This window comes from Mytilus californianus, unplaced genomic scaffold (assembly GCF_021869535.1).
Source record: "Mytilus californianus isolate M0D057914Y unplaced genomic scaffold, xbMytCali1.0.p SCAF_2, whole genome shotgun sequence".
NCBI classification, from domain to species: domain Eukaryota; kingdom Metazoa; phylum Mollusca; class Bivalvia; order Mytilida; family Mytilidae; genus Mytilus; species Mytilus californianus.
In genome coordinates, this window is record NW_026262668.1 from 17,484,061 (window position 1) to 17,502,277 (window position 18,217).

Below are 18,217 nucleotides of genomic sequence, written 5' to 3' on the forward strand. Positions count from 1 at the left end.
TGGTCAAGATATATCGGCCCTGAAATTATCAGACGAATCGAACAACCCATTGTTGGGTTGTTGCCACCGAATTGGTAATTTTAACAAAATTTTGCAGTTTTTTGTTATTATTTTGAATATTATTATAGATATATATATAAACTGTAAGCAGCAATAATGTTCAGCAAAGTAAGATCTACAAAAAAGTTAATATGACCAAAATTGTCAATTGACCCCTTAAGGAGTTATTGCCCTTTAAAGACAATTTTACACAATTTGTTCATCAAGTTTGCTAACATTTAAAAATATTCTCCTCTGATACAGGTGAGCGATTCAGGCTCTTGAGAGCCTCTTGTTTATGTTGGGTTCTGTATACTGTTGTTTGTCTTTTTTGAGCAACACGAACCCTACCAAAAATTGGGGTTGATTCGGAAGGGCTAGCAGATCCTGTTCCATATGTGACACCCGTTGTTTTACTCCATTTAAATGGGAAATGTAGCTAATATAAGGATAATTCAGAATTAAAAGGTTATTCATTGTGTTTCATTTTCGTCCTGATATTGTTCCAAACAGCATGGCAGCATTGAAAGATAATAATTATTTATTTATGAATACCCTTACTAGTTGTAATCTCATGTGGAAAGTATACACAAAAACCAGAATAATATGATTTCCATCATAATGACCTGTTTCTGGAACAACCTTGAAAAGGTACACTTGTTACAAAAAAAATAGATAGCCAAAGATTATATATAAGTCGTATTAAATTTCCTAAACTGAACATCAAGTAAACCTATGATTTATAGATGACGTTGAGTTTCTTCGCGTTGTCTAAAAAAGGATAATAATAATAATAATAATAATAATAATAATAATAATAAAATCCAACAATATCGATATAAATGTGTTTTTTTTCTTCAGGGAATACCATGGCAGGAAACTTATACTTTGGATTGGTGGTGCTTTCCAAAATAGCAATTATCCAAAACAGATAAAATTACTATCTCTGATATCACAAAACATGAAAGGTTAGTGTAATATCTTATAAAAAAAATCAAGTTAAGTAAGATATTAATGTGAAGAAAATATACCGGCGGTAATTGAGGTCAATGTCCGTGGTCATGAGTGTTGACAGGTTAACTATCTCCTGCTATGCTTGCACCACACATTATACGAATTCAAAGTAGCATATAGTATTGTAATAGGCAAAAACAGGACATGACAAAACCGGTTATATTGTCGGATACATAAAAATGGAAAAGTGGCAGGGTTAAAATATTTATAGGAAGATGAGATTAAATGCTGACACTGGTACTATCGATATTAATTTAGAGGCAACAGTAGTTTACCGATAGCCAAATTTCATAAATCCATTAGGAAGATATAAATCAAGGTAAACAAAGAATACAGAGGAAATAGCATGAACTCAAAAACCGGGTACGTCGACAGGTTAAGCGTTTTCTGCTCTGCATGCACCGCCAGCCATGCGAATCCACACTCAGTCACAATATCACAATCTGGAATAGGACATAATCGTTTAATTTACAGTTCAGAAAACTATTCTCGTATCTAACAATCAAAGACCGCGAAACTATGTCTCTAGTGTGTTGAGACTGGGCACATTGTATAGATCAAACATTCAGTAAAAACGATTTAAAAGTAAAATAACGAATTCACTGTGCATATTATATATTTTTTAATATACGTCATCAGTTATGCTTGAGACTTAAAGTTAAGAAACTAAAATATCAAACTTTTGAGAGCATCAATACAAGTATAAAAGGGTCAGGTAATTGTGTATAATGTCAAGTTTAAGATTAAATTTCAATGTTAATTTTAGTTAAAATACATGATTTTATTTTAAATTTACAAATATCGTGCTAGCACTTGTACACTGGCTATAAAGTGGATAATACCATCTAATAGTAAGGTCATTATAACCACCGTTCTCGCTTCGAACCTTGCTAAAGTGATTTTATAAAACACAAAAATGACAAAATTCTCTAGTTTATCGTATGCACTAAGATAAATTAATGATAAAGGCTTTGGCAGGTGGCATGGCTACATTAAAGGTTGGAAATTCAAAAATAGAAACAAATAAAGTTTGTTACTTAATCTTGTTTCGAACCCATCAGTGTCAATTTCGAGAAAAAAATCTCTTGATAGAAAGCAGAGTATGTTGTCTCTGTAGTGTCCTTTATTTCCAGTTCACTGGGAAGGAGTACTACTTCTCGGCTTGAAATGACATTATCAGTTTTTTGTTTTGCTGCAAGTAATCAGGTAGCTATTATATTTTAGACTATTATACATGCAAGTGATAGGTATATTAACGTTTTACTGTATCACATTTACCATTCATTTTCCCCACAAAATAATTAAAATATGTTGAAAGCAGATATAAGCAGGCTTAAGTCAACGAGACAGCAACACAGTGAAACAAACATCAAAAGACATGAAGAGGTCAAATCGCGGACATCAATCTAAATTGTCCCTAGTATAGTCATCAATGCCAAATACCATATAGAAAAAATCCATTAAAACAAACAATACGACACCAAGGACAAGAATGCAATAAGAATCAATACATTGAAACAAGACAGGCAACACAAAGACAAAAGAAAAAAATAGAAATAATAAACAGCATTTATGTCACAAGGTGTCCGTCGTCGTCGTCGTTGTCGTCGTCGTCCATCGTCAGTCGTACAAAATCTTCTCTAAAGAAACCTTTACGCCAAATCTGTTGCAACTATGCAGTAATGATGTATGGCATGTCTTCTACAAACGATTTTCATATTGGTTCAATCAAATGCAAAACATGACCGCAACAGGTAAAAAAAGAACATAGGAGTAAAGCTTCATTCATAGAACATAGGAGTAAAGCTTCATCCATAGAACATAGGAGTAAAGCTTCATTCATAGAACATAGGAGTAAAGCTTCATTCATATTAGACATTTTCGAAAAGTCATCTACACGGACACTTATACCGACACCGATACCTACACTGACTAAAAAAATAGAGGGACCGTATCAAAATGTCAAAATACACTTAATGAATTTAATTCAACGTTTATAACTATATTAACGAGGTAAATTATATTTAAAAATAAACGCATATATTTTTAATATGGCGACCCTGCAAATAGGATGGATATCCCATAGAAGAAAAAGACTTCCCTCGTAAAACTTTGTTTGACTCAACAGAGGTAGAAAAAAAATATAAATTCATTATTCGTTAGTTGGTTTTCTATAATTTTTAATTCAAAATCTGAGCTAGAAACACAAAGTCCTCTCATCAGTTTTGGAATTCTTTTAGTGATGATTTGTGATATTCCAACTGTTTTCTTCTAATTGTAGAATTATACTGATTGATCTTTTTTAAGCAGTAAATTACATTTCATGTATTTTTTGGGGTAAAATAACCAAAATGGGTATTCATCTTATCAAAAGAGAAAATCGGGTACACCTTTTTATGTCCAAGCGTGTTTGAGTTGACTGTTTTGTCCTGAAAACGTAGAAAGCTTCTCGCTTCAGATCCATTATTTTTTATATATATAGGCTACATTTTGATATAATAACATTACATATTCACAGTACCAAAACAGGAAATATATGAATCAAGTGAAATATCTTTCTGATGTGTCATAACAACAGAGTAGGTGTGTTTGAATAAAATACGAAAAGCTTCGTGCTATTTCGAATGTTTAAAACGGAAGTGTATTTCTTAGTTGTATTTTGTTTTACTTTCGTTCACTCACTTTTTAGTGAAAAATTTAGGCATATTAATTATTTTATTTATGAAATGTATAAAAAAAAGTGGGACAAATGTTGTTCGCTAACTCCTCCTTGGATTTATACAAAAAGTCCATGACTTTATAAGTGGATCTTAAAAATGCATAACTAAAAAAAAAAAAAAAAAAATTTTTGTGTGTGTAATCTAGGTTAATTATTCTTCAACCTCTGCAAATGTTTAGTCTGCTCTTCCACATAATACTTAAATAGAATAATTTTAATGTTTTTATTAACTTTCCAAATTTCCCCCTGACAACCAGTTGACAAAAGGCCTAAAAGTACATGAGATGCTTTATAGCTAGTAGAAACATTTGTTTTTTAAAACACAACTGTCATGTAACGATCGTAATTATGCCAAAGTAGATATATTTATCGGTTTCCAAGAGCTAAGTTGACAGCGCGGGTCATCCCTACAATGGCTTCCATTTTCACGATTGAAAAAATTAATTGGCGTTATTGAGAGATGATTTTGACGAAGTAGAATCCTGACTTTCTGTGGAAAGTTCCACTAATTTAAACAAAGCCAAGCCCCCTTTTTTAAAAATTATAATATGAAGATCGGCCAATTCTCAGCTTCTAAGCAGAGCCAATAAATCAACAAATCATTGAAAATATTTTTTTATACAGTATTTAAAGTGTAAATTATATATAATTTTTTTCATAAATGCCTGCGCTCATTGTACACCTTAAGATGACCCCACCTTAAAAGGTTACCTGTCGTCCTAGGCATAGGTGTAAGCGTCAGTGTCGATAAGTTTTCGAAAATGTCTATTAGTCTTCAAAATAAAACACACAATGATTGTATAACAGCAGTTTAATTATTTACCTTTATCCATAAGTTTGTGAGCCCAAAAGGGAGGGTGATTTATAAACAATATTGACACTTGTAAGCTTTCTGAATAATACTTCTTATAATGAGATTCACACTTTTTCAAATTCATACTTATAGAATTTCTATCAGCGTATGACGTACGGCTGTTTTACTTTGAATGAGCTTTAATTCTAAAGCTATATAAAAATGCTACAAACGTTTCACTTAAAAGAGAACAATCTATAAGTCATTATCAAATTCACATCGTTAATAAAATCATTGCATATCAATATTTTACTGACTAAATCCTTCCAAACTGGCGTCCATTTCGCTGAACTAGTATAATTTATTGTTTAGAAACCCACCTTGCATAATTTTCTCGGTGCGTCTCATTGGTTGCCTTGGCCGTTTTCTGCTCTTTGGACGAATTTTTGTTTTTTTCATACATTCTCTTTTACCATTCTCTATTCCAACACACAATAGACGACTATGTTGTATGTGTTTGCTCATTGTTGAAGGCAAACTGTGACATAAAGTTGTTTAAATCCACATCATTTGGGCTCTGGTTAAATAGTTATCTCATTGGCAATACTACCACATCTTCTTATTTTATAGTTAACGAACCAATTATAACATTATTGCGCCTAAATGTTTCTTGTAAATTACGATTGCTATAATGTTTTTGAATAATATACTTCGTTATTCTTTTTTCAGACGACGACCGGCTCCTAATTACAATTGATATGACACAGGATAAAAATACAATAGAAAAAGCTTATTTGGACCCAGCAGGTATCAAAATCTATCTATAGACTAAAAAGGCTAATATAAGATCAAGATATATCACTATTTTACTATACAACTGGATATCCAGTCGAAATACATATAATAGTGATAATGAAATTTTTTATCATAAAGAGTAAAAATGAAAGACTAAACTGTCATGTTTAGATTGTTTACATCTGCTTCTATGGTAACTAACATTTATTCAAATTTACGATATTTTCAATATACTTATTTACACTCATATTTATGGGCAGCCATTCGGGTAAAATTAAACAGAAATTTAATGGCAGACGTTAAGAACAAAAACAAATTTAACAAGAAAACAGACATAAAAAAGTACTAACAGACGTAAAAAAAAACAGAGGTTATAACGAATACAGACATAAAAAAAACAGACATAGAATTATAAAAAATAAAAAAAACAGGCGTTAAATTAAAAGCAGACTCAAAATACGAAAACAGACATAACATTAAAAAAACAGATGTTCAAATAAAAAAAAAAAACAGACATAAAAAGAAAAAGAAAACAGACATATAAATAAATAAATAAAAAACCAACAAGACAACAGAGGTCTAATACGAAAACAGACATAAAATCAAAAACATTGTTCGAAAACGAAAACAGACGTGAAGAACGAAAACAGACATAAAATAAAAAAAAAAACAGATGTAAGGTAAAAAACATACATCAAAAACGAAAACAGAGATAGATTAAAAAAAGACGTTAAAATAAAAAAAAAAAAAAAACAGACATAAAAAACGAAAATAGACATCAAATAAAAAAAAAAGACGTAAAATTAAAAAAAAAAAAAAAAAAAAAAAAACAGATTAGAAAAAAGATTGTATTGGTTAACGTCAAAACAGAAAAAAAAAATACCGTTAAAGTTATTCAGTGGCAAAATCTTTCACGTTACTGGTCGTAAGTTGTCTTTAAAAGTGGCCTGAGTTGTCTTCAAGAGTGGTACAAGTTGTTTTCATTTAGATGGTCCGAATGTCTTGGTCCGACTTGTCTTTGGTTTGAGTTGTCATGTTTTCAGTGGCGACACCTCTTAATTCTAGTATTTTTTCTGTTTTCGTTTTTGATCTCTGTTTTATAATTTTTTAACTATAAAAAAGAAGATGTGGTATGATTGCCAATGAGACAACTCTCCACAAGAGACCAAATGACACAGAAATTAACAACTATAGGTCACCGTACGGCTTTTAACAATGAGCAAAGCCCATACCGCACAGTCAGCTATAAAAGGCCCCGAAATGACAATGTAAAACAATTCAAACGAGAAAACTAACGGCCTAATTTATGTACAAAAAATGAACGAAAAAAAAATATGTAACACATAAATAAACGACGATCACTGAATTACAGGCTCCTGACTTGGGACAGGCACATACATACAGAATGTGGCGGGGTTAAACATGTTAGCGGGATCCCAACCCTCCCTCTAACCTGGGACAGTGGTGTAACAGTACAACATAAGAACTAACTATAAAAATTAACGTCTGTTTCTTAATGTATGTCTTTTCGTATTACACATCTGTTGTCTGTTTTTTTTTAATTGTATGTCTGTTTTTTTTTTAATTGTATGTCTGTTTTTGTTTTTAACCAATGTTTTCAATTTTTTAACGACATCTCTTCAATGACTATCTTTTTGTTAACTAAAGTAATGATTATGTTTTAGTCAAAGTATACGTATTTGGGACATGTTGTTTGTTTATACGTTATATCATCTTTTTACAAAGAGGAAAGCCTTGAAAATCGTAAGAAGAATTTTACTCATTGCAGGTCATCATAAAAAATTATACTGGAATACTTTAAACAGATTGAACCGGGAAATTGGAACTCACATTGACATGGCAAAATTTGTATTAGAAGGGGAATTTATTACTGATGATCAAGATCAAAAGCCAGGTGCCATGTTTATATGGCTGAGATCACTGACAAAACAATCATTTATGATAGGTAAAATATAAATAATTAAACTTGTGAACGTATGGTTAATAAAAACAATCCCAATTACATTTTCGCGACACTAAAACATGTGTACATGTATGTATCAATCTCAATGCGCCATTACAGAGACACGTAACACCTATACAATCGAACCTCGTTATGTCGAACTCGGTTGTGTCGAAAACTCGGATGAGTCTCTAGCATGGAACATTGTTGTATTATAAGAGGGAGGTGTAAGATACCAATGTATTTTCAACCTCATAAAACGAAGACAAGCTGACAGCGCCATGGGGAAAACGCAAAAAACGACCAAATGACAAACAATATAGGCTACAAAACAAAACAGAAATCTAAAGACTGAGCAACACGAACTTCATAAAAATCCGGGGTGATATCAAGTGACCGAAATAAATATTTTTAAATGTGGATGAGACAAAAAGTTTCGAAATACAAATACACATAAATCTAAGGCACACATATATGATATATAAAAGATATTATTTGTTTTAACAGAGTTTTACGCCATTCTCTTTATCACTTCACAATTCATGACAATCTGTATCATTAGTATTTAGTAAAGTAAACTGGAGACTTAGGAGTAAACTATTCACATTTTCACAAAAACGTAAAATAACAAAAATACAGAACTCCAAGGTAAAAAAGAAACCGGAAAGTCCCCTATCAAGTGGCAAAATCAAAAGCTCAAATACATCAAACGAATGGAAAGCAACTGTCATAATCCTGACTTGGTAGAGGCATTTCCTTGTGTAGAAACATAATCTTCGCATACTGTAAATTGAGAGGACTGCATCGTGTTCTTCAGTAACTTAGCTGTCTAGAAAAGCATTTCATGCATGGTGGTTAAAGGAAGTTAAATGTTAAAAAACGTTATATAACGTATTCATATCCCTGAAATCTGTCAAATTTCAATATGTAAACTATATTTCCATGTTTTTTTTAATCCATTTAATTCGATTTTATATAAAATGGAATATGCTTTGTTTATTTTGATTACATTTATACATTTTCGAAGATACAGATAGCCTGAAAATGAATGTTGAGCTTGAGGAAGACGAGAAGATTTATCTTAATGAAGGAGGTGGCGTTACTTATAAATACACAGAAAAGCAGCTGCATCATTTGTTCCAACAGTCAAAAGTAGAAGTTGTTAAAATGTGGAGAAATCAGCATATAGGAATGATTCTTCTTAAACCCTCTCAAAATTAAGATGAAATTATACCAAAAGCAGTAGAACTCTCATACATGAGATAGCAGTCGTATAGTTTATTTATATTTGGAGAATGAAATTTAATGTACTGATATGAAATTGTTTAGTAATTTCGATAAAATGTTATAAGTTACAAAATGTACTGTACGAAAAACTAGGTGCGTTATTTTTGTTTTACATATTTTAAAGAAGAAGGTATGATATAACCGATAAATTTATCATATAGCATCCTTCATATGTTCCTAAGACATTTTCAGCCAGACATTAGTATATATAACTTAGAATTTTGTCTTACAAATTTTCATTTTTTACCTTCAAGGGGCATATAGTTACTCTTATGTATATCTATTATATAGTCATTTTTATAAATTGACTGTTTGCAAAAGTATGAACTATTCTAAATACTAAGGATTTTCTTATCCCAGACATATAACCTTAGCCGTATTTGGCACAACTTTTTGGAACTTTTGGTCCTCAATGCTCTTCAACTTTGTACTTGTTTTGGCTTTCGAACTTTTTTGATCTGAGCGTCACTGGTTAGTCTTGTGTTGACGAAACGCGCGTCTTGCGTATTAAATTTTAAACCTGGTACCTTTTGTTAGCTTTTATTCGTATGTTTCTCTGTTCTATATGTTCTCCCATTTATTTGTATTGTAGTCCTGTACATGTCATGTAATGTTGTCATTTTAATGTTATATTTAACATTGCCATAAATGCGGGAGGTTTGGCTAGCCACAAAACCAGGTTCAACCCACCATTCTTTTCTTAAAATGTCCTGTACCAAGTCAGGAAAATGGCCATTGTTATATTATAGTTCGTTTCTGTGTGTGTTACATTTTAATGTTGTGTTTCTGTTGTGTCGTAGTTCTCCTCTTATATTTGATGTGTTTCCCTCAGTTTTAGTTTGTAACCCGGATTTGTTTTTTTCTCAATTTATTTATGAATTTCGAACAGCGGTATACTACTGTTGCCTTTAATTATACCTCATGCTGGATATTTAAATTTAATTTGTATTTTTTATATTTTATAAACTATTTTAAATTTATAAGCCCTCTTTTGTATTTCACCTGCATCATTGTGATCATAAAAACAAGATTTTTGTGATCATTGTTGTTGTTAAATGTGTTTAATGTTCCTGTATACCAGGCATGGAGTAATGCTAATTTGTAATTGTAATGCCCTGTAATGCATTACAATTCCCCAAGTAATGCATGTAATGTGTAATGCCAATTTTTTTTGCATTACATGTAATAGTAATGTAATGCATTACATTGGCAAAAATGCATGTAATTTATGCATTACATGGCATTATATAGCATTACTTCCCTTCTGATAATTGCTACAAATGTCAGGGATAATAAGTACTACCGCTGTATTCTTTCTTTTAAGAAAATATGAAAATTAAACACAAATCAATGTCTACTTAAAGGATTAAAAAAAAGTGTAAATTTGAACTGTTGTAAAACTTATAATTTTCTTCATCTTATCTTAATACTAAAACATTTATACTAATAATTAAAACAGATCTATTTTTAAACATACAAAAGTAAAATTGATATTTATTTGTAGTCATTTTCATATACCATTATAGTCATTGAAAAACCAATACATGATATTTAAACATGAAAGAAATAAGTTGAATGACTAAAACCACAAATTAGTTTGTATAGCAATCAATTCCTTTCTTTTGACAAGTGAATTTGTGATTTTAAAGTAATTAATTAACATTGAGATTAAGTCAACAATATATAAATAAAAAAAACATAATGGAAGAATAAATTCTGTTATTGCTTTTGTGAGAAAATACTTCGATATATAAAAGCCTGACCCAGAAGAACTATCAACCTTGGCAAACTTTGTAATTCCATCTGGTATTCAGAAATATCAATTAAATGACCCAAAGCAAAACAAAGCTATAGATCCACTTTTCGAGTATATTGCTAGAAGTGATTTGCTCCCATTTAAACAGTTGAAAGCAAAAGTTTAAGAAATTTATAGAAAATCTTAACCCAAACTTTCAAATTCCAAGCCGAAAACATCTCTCATCTAAATTGATACAGACTAAGGACTAGGATGTATGTAAAAAATTGTATGATAACCTTCAGGAAGCTAATCACATTTGTTTGACTGCTGTCATTTGGTCTATAGGGCAATGAAAGGATTTTTATAATATCTATTTGATAGTTACCAAGATTGCAGTATAGAATGTTTTATGTATGTTTCTTCTGATAATAAAATTTATAAAATGTAATATGTAATATAATGCATTTCTTTGGTAAAGTAATTGTAATTTAATGCATTACTGTCCAAAATACATGTAATTGTAATTGTAATATAATGCTGGTTTTGTTTAAGTAATTGTAATGTAATTTGCCCCATGCCTGCTGTATATTGTATACTCATACATGCATTAATCATCGATAGGTTGACAAGGACTCCATGCAGGCACAGTTGACCTAGGTTGATGTGACAATTCTTTCTTTCTTTTGATATCCCTTTTGGTCACATACCTCCTCGATTATATAAGTATTTAGTTTTCCATGGCTTTCAAATTTTGGGCTTTGCACGCACTAAATATATTTTGAAGCATCTACCACTGAGTAAATACTGCTGTTGGTTGACTGGTAGACTTCTTGGGCACGGAAGTTATTCACAAAATGTTTTTTTAGATTCTCAGTCGATAAAAGTTATTAGGAAAGCGTTTTTTTTTTTATAAACATCACCCATATAAAAAAATATAGCAAAATATCTGAATAAGATAGTCTGTATATAAGTTTGGTATTATTTTTTTATGGAAATAAGTTTGGGTGGTTTTTTTTTAACTTTATGACAAATAAAGGCAATAGTAGTATACCGCTGTTCAATAGTCATAAATCGATTTAACTGAAACAAATCCGGGTCACAAACCAAAACTGAGGGAAACACATCAACTATAAGAGGAAACAAAACGGTACAACAGAAACACTGAACTGCTACAAAAACAAACGCCAGCATACATAAAAACGTGATAACATTTGCCATATTACTGACTTGGTACAGGCTATCTTAAGAAAAGATGGTGGGTTGAACCTGGTTGTATGGCTACCAAACCTCCCGCTTATATAGCAATGTTTAAAATACCGCTAAAATGACAACATTATTCATTTATTTATAAGTGGGAGCTTTGCTCTATTTCAAGTTATTATCTATGTGATTTAAAAAGGGGGGGGGGGGGTTATTTCATTACAAAGTTGAAAGAATAAAATTATCAAAAGCAATGAGTCTTTAGTCTTCTGTTTTAACCTGTCAGTTTTTCTCTTGAAATATGGCTGTCGTATTCAAAGAAATTAAAAATTATTTTATCTGAACGATAACAGTTGTTTTGACATACTGTGGATTCATTTATTTCCCATAGGAAGGAATTTCACGTGGATTGAGGTAAAAAATTATTTCGTGGATATTTGAGTTTTATTGTTTTACAAAAGTTTGTGTACAAGCCTTAGAAATTTTATACTACATTGAACATTTAAATTTATGTTTTTCCTATACCTTTGATGTCAACAAAAATTGGTACCCACAAATATTAATGAATACAAAGTACAACAGTTTTATTAGGAAACAGTCCCTTTTGTTAAGCAGAAACAAAATTTTCTTGTCTGCAAGATTGTAATTGAGTTACTTTTAGCTTCATTTCCTATCAGATTGAGGTTGTTTTTGACAAAATTTTCATGAATATTCCTATCCGATTTGCTGATATATTCTTAAATCTGATATTCATTTACCTGATAAAATTTACATTAAACAAATATGAGAGGGTTTGGTGTTTTGAAATAATATTACAATAGCCGATATATTAGTTTAGTGGAAATTGGATTAGGGGGGGTCTACTGGAATGAATTGAGATGTGGGGTATGCAATATTGACAGTAACTTATGGTGGTCAGTTCATTCTGTTGATGAGAGAATAAAAGATGCTTTCAACAATTATAAATTTAGAAATTTTTGTTTTGATTTAAATTTCTGATGCAAAATATGTTTGAAATTGTTTGGCTGATTTAAATTTGGATTGCATTATTTTTATGAATTCTCAATAGTAACTCACATGTTTGTTAGTTGATCACCAGTGATAAATAAATGCACATAATTTCTTAATTTAATTTCAAATGTTTAGGTTTTGTAAATAAAAAGTAAAAGCAAGAAATGAACACAAGTTATTATGACAAAATGGAATCTGAATAATATGTCAGAAATTGTTGGCTATAAATTTTTCATTTTCGACTTTGACATTTGTGTAAATTTACACAATTTAATCAAAGTCTCATTTAATGATCAACTATTTGATTTATAGGGAAGTTAGTCCCATTTTGATATTCACTATTCGGACATTTCAAACAGTACCTGTAATAGATTAAGGTAAATTAGCCTGAATGTAAGAATCAGGAGGTGTATGATTGACATTGAGACAACTAACCACCAGAAGCCAAAGGACAACAAAGATGAAAAACTACAAGTCCTTATACTATATACAACAATGAGTAGTACACTTTCCATATAGACATAGCATGCAAAAAAGAGGAAACCAAATAAATGCCTAAAGTATGCCAAAAAACAATGAATAAAAACACTTATGGCAAACAACAATCAACAACAAATAGGGAAGTTAGTCCCATTTTGATATTCACTATTCGGACATTTCAAACAGTACCTGTAATAGATTAAGGTAAATTAGCCTGAATGTAAGAATCAGGAGGTGTATGATTGACATTGAGACAACTAACCACCAGAAGCCAAAGGACAACAAAGATGAAAAACTACAAGTCCTTATACTATATACAACAATGAGTAGTACACTTTCCATATAGACATAGCATGCAAAAAAGAGGAAACCAAAAAAATGCCTAAAGTATGCCAAAAAACAATGAATAAAAACACTTATGGCAAACAACAATCAACAACAAACCACTGGTTTACAGAACAGTCACTTAAAGAATGTGTGTGGGGAGGGGGTATTCTGTTTGTTAGGGCTCAACCCTCCACTAACCTTTGACAGTGGTGTAACAGCACAACATAAGCACAAACTAAATATAAGTTGGAAATGGCTTGACTAATCAAACTAGTAACTACAATAAAATTAACTTAACATGGGATATATTTGAATTCAACTACACAAATAACATCTTCATTATCCTGTTTGTAATAAACCTTCTACAGATACAGATTAACTTCTAAACCAGATATTGTACAAATTTGTAAAGGATTTTTATAATTTGTGCAAAATGCCATGAAGCTTCTTTTAGAAATGAGCATTGTGTTGTTTTGTAACATATATAGTTTCAAAGGCTTTAATTGGTAGAACATTTGTTTTCGGTTGAAATGAGTATATACAGGTCCCAATGTGTTCTAATGAATACATTTTGGTTTCCATGTGTTCTAATCAATACATCGCAGGGATATAGCCTTTTTGTGCTGATGCGGCGTAAAACAATCACCAATCAATTAATAAATCTAATGAATAACATCCTGACTTCCATGTATTCTAGTGAGTATATTAAGTTCTCCATGTGTTCTAATGAATACATACTGATTTCCATGTATTCTAGTGAGTATATTAAGTTTTCCATGTGTTCTAATTAATACATACTGATTTCCATGTATTCTAGTGAGTATATTAAGGTCTCCATGTGTTCTAATATGTGTATATATGTCTCAATGTGTTCTAATGAGTACTGTAAATTCAGAAATTATTGCAAGGATTTTATTTATGCAAATAATGCGTCCACTTGAGTATCACAATAATAAGAGCTCACATTCTAATATCTGATATATGTACAAATGTATCTGTATGTAGCTTTTCTTAAAATACCAATAGTTCAACTCAGATTTACCCACGAAAACAAATGAATCCACAGTAATATGAATGATCCCATGTGTCAAAATAAGATGTCACAGATTGTATGTCTGATAGCTTGGAAATATACAAATGGGTTTTGATTTTCTTATAAAATATTTGTATTTGGTAGAATTTTTTGAAAAACTCAATTTATGAGTGGGGATGTTCTTAAACCACAACCGGACCTGTAGCAAAATTTGTATGTTGATCATTTTTGAACTGTTGTCTTTTATTTGTGTTGCCTTTTTTCACTTCAATATCAGATTGACTCGAATGTCCAAAGCTTTGAAATTGGTTTTCGAATAAGATACATGAAGTCAACAGTAGTATACCGCTGTTCAAAAGCCATAAATGGATTGAGAGAAAACAAATCAAGGTTACAAACTAAAACCGAGGGAAACACATTAACTATAAGAGGAAAACAGCGGAACAACAGAAACAGCAACAAAAACCAAACGCCACCTACATAGAAACGGACTATTTGATAACGGACTTGGTACAGGACATTTTAAGAAAAAATGGTGGGTTGAACCTGGTTTTATGGCTAGCCAAACCTCCCGCTTATATGGCAATGTTAAAAAATATCCCTAAAATTACAACACTACGTGTCAGGAATACAGTACAAACAAATGCAAGAACACTCAGCACAGAGAAACGCATAAATAAAAAAATATTATAGTACATTACAACATGTAAACCGCAGAATAACAACGAACATCTTCCATTAACGACAGCACATGACACCACAAACAGTGACGTATTTTTGTGCCGTATATACTCTTGAAATTCATACAATTATATGGAACGAATTCCAAAATTCACAATTATATTCACAATACTATTTTCCAAATAATCATCCTAATTATGACGGTCTTGAAAGGCTATTTTAAATTAATGCTGTGTCGACGTCATAATTATTTGGACTAACACAATACTTTATCCATGGAAAATGGAAATTAACTCGATCGACTATACTGACAAATAAGACATCTGTGAAATGTTCTGAAAATACAGGATTCAACCCACAAGCGATAAGACATAACACAGTGTCCAACCGAACCCACAAAAGAAACATCATAACTAAATATGAAGGTTGGATGTATAAATACTGAGACACGTCGTATTGCAATGCAAGTTCACACTCGGCAAAACAGTCATATTCGGGAATAGGTCACGTTCGGTACTTAGCAGACAGACGACATAAATGTTAAACCACAATCTAAGACGTGGTAAAAATGTCGTTAGTTAGTTTAAACACAGACACATCGTATAGATCAACCAATTCGTGATGGTGTCCATAAAATTTACGGAGTGTGATTTTTAATCTTTTCTTCCCATAACTGTTGGAGCAGTTTCTGTGTAAGGAGCACACTGCTGTATATGAAGTCCGTATAGTGTGAATATGCACGAGAATAACGTATCAATTGAGATATGTAAACATTATACGACGGAGCAGATGGTATATTACTGCTGAGAAATGGAAAATTGATAATTGGGAAGTTGAAATCATCCTGTTTGTCATAGATTTTAGTATAAAGTCGTCCATCTGTGTCAATATTGAGGAAAAGATCAAGGTACGAAGCAGTCCTTCTAGTATCAGTAGTATCCTTAATTTCAAGTTCACCACTTTCTAACTGTACAAGAGTCATGAAATATGGCGGATTGGTTTCCTGAATGTGTCAGACAGTTTATCAATTTTCGGAAAAGGTATCAAATGTCCAGAAAACCTATTAGGATTGATGTAGTGGAATTTACTTAATTGAAATAGAAAGAGAATGAAATAAACACGAAAATTCGCATAAGTAATCTTCTTTTTCTCCTTTTCTTTACAACGAAGATTTCCCTAGTTCTGCTAACTTCATAAGAAATATATGTAGATTTTTTTTATGTTCAAACAAATTATTTAGGACATTTAATGCTTCCATAGGTCTCAAAACAAGTTTAATGTAGTCGTTTATAGCTAGTCTATATAGTGAATTGCCTGTAGCAATTTATTTCACAAGCTTTTTAGAGTGAAAATGATCAACTAGCTTCGCATAAAATGTACTAGTATATCAAAATATTATATAACCATAATGTATGAAAAACGTTTTGACATTAAATGGCATTTTTATAGAAAAAACAAGCTGGACAAAAAATTGAAATTAAAATTAAACGGAATCTATACACTGCATTCATTTTCATAAGTAACATTATATCGTAGCTTATATAGAAATGTAATTATTGATTTAAAAAATATGGAAAGCAGTTTTTTTAGACAAATCATAACAATAAGTGAAGTTTCATGGTATAGTTTCTTATATATGCCAAATGTGTCTGTTTTTTCTTACTTTATGAAATCGTGAATAATACTCGTTCATTACTTCAGTTTGATAATAACAAGACGAAGAAAATGCAAAACCGGAATTATATCAGGTACTTTAGAAATGGTTGTATTCTGATCCTTAAGTTGCAAACTTTATATTAATTATTCGGCTTCGTTTATAACCCATTTCGGATAAACGATGTAAAATAAAGTGCCATAGACTATTATTTTATCCTTCTTTTTATTATTTCACTTGAAGTTGACCAAATAAACCGCGACAGCTCACGATTTAGAAATTTCTGTGATATTGATCTGTATGATGCAAACTTGTTTCTACAAAAAAAGGGGAATTTTACCACTTAGAAAATCATTTATGTCTTAAAACTTGTTTGCCTTTCGATGCTTCAAAGTTTAGGGAATTACAAATTGTCGTAATGTACTAGATATTTCGTTCATTGGGATTGACGAGCTTCGGTTATCTTTAGAAATGTATATATTCGACGGCACATAACCTATGTAGTGAAAGATGAATGTTACAGGATGTAGTTTAGATCTTATATTCCATGATACCTGATTGAACTCTTTTTAAAACCAGTAAACAAAAACATAAACATTGAAGATGATGTAGTATAAATACAATAGTGACTGTCCATCAGTAAAAACGACTTTGATGTAAGCAACTTCATGGCCTACAACAATGAGCAAATCCCATTATGTTAGTAGGCTATTAAAGCCCCGACATGACAAAATGTAAAATAATTCAAACGAGACGCAACATATCTGAAGATATGGTTTTATGTCTTTTTACTTTGTGCTTCTTCGTACATTATTTTGCCTTTTTTACTTTTTTTTATTCGAGCGTCACAGATGAGTCTTTTGAAGAGGGAACGAGCGTCTGGCGTACAAAATTTTAATTTTGGTATTTATGATGAGTTTATGTAGATGCTTTCAGATTCGCGCAATTCAAAACAAGTTGCTATTTTAAAAAAAGAAAAGCAATACGTGAACCAAAGACCGCTGACTGCTCACCAAAAAAAAATGTTGCTGAAATTTTGTTTTCTTTCGAATTGAAATAATTGACTTTGAATAGAATAAGATAATTAACACACCTTCATTAAAATATGTAATTGTGTGTAGATTCTTGCACAAGTCAATTGAAAGCAATGTTGGATAGTTGTGATTAGAAAAGTGTATATATACAGCTGCTATTTGAATATACATTTTAAGGCTCGACTTTTTTTATTTATCACTATGTAATGTACATCATTTTTCATAACCTTTTTGCAAATACCAGTTTCTACAAACCGGATGTTTAATGCAAATTACACAAACCAATCGCAATATAGATTTAAACAATCATTTTACTTTATAATTCGGATGCATTTATTTTATCTATCATATCTTCATCTCGTTATTGAAGCTGTATGTGCTCATTGTAGATATTGTATATAAGTGAAATCCTGTGGCAAGCAACTTACAAGAAGGTTTCGTATATTTTT

The 18,217-nt window shown here is 31.1% G+C and overlaps 1 protein-coding gene across 3 annotated transcripts in view; it reads left to right on the forward strand.

Annotated features, from left to right (window-relative positions):
- LOC127729383 (histidine N-alpha-methyltransferase-like) overlaps positions 1 to 12,724 on the forward strand; it is a 32,374-nt gene extending 19,650 nt beyond the window's left edge. For 2 of the 3 annotated variants that reach the window (XM_052237207.1, XM_052237208.1), the window contains exons 6-9: positions 901 to 1,007; positions 5,295 to 5,372; positions 7,150 to 7,326; positions 8,351 to 12,724. In XM_052237207.1, the coding sequence (XP_052093167.1) occupies positions 901 to 1,007; positions 5,295 to 5,372; positions 7,150 to 7,326; positions 8,351 to 8,544 (556 nt within the window). In that variant the 3' untranslated portion in view covers positions 8,545 to 12,724. The remainder of the gene's footprint in view (positions 1 to 900; positions 1,008 to 5,294; positions 5,373 to 7,149; positions 7,327 to 8,350) is intronic. The other variant, XM_052237209.1, reaches the window with a different exon arrangement.
- Positions 12,725 to 18,217: the final 5,493 nt, after the last annotated feature.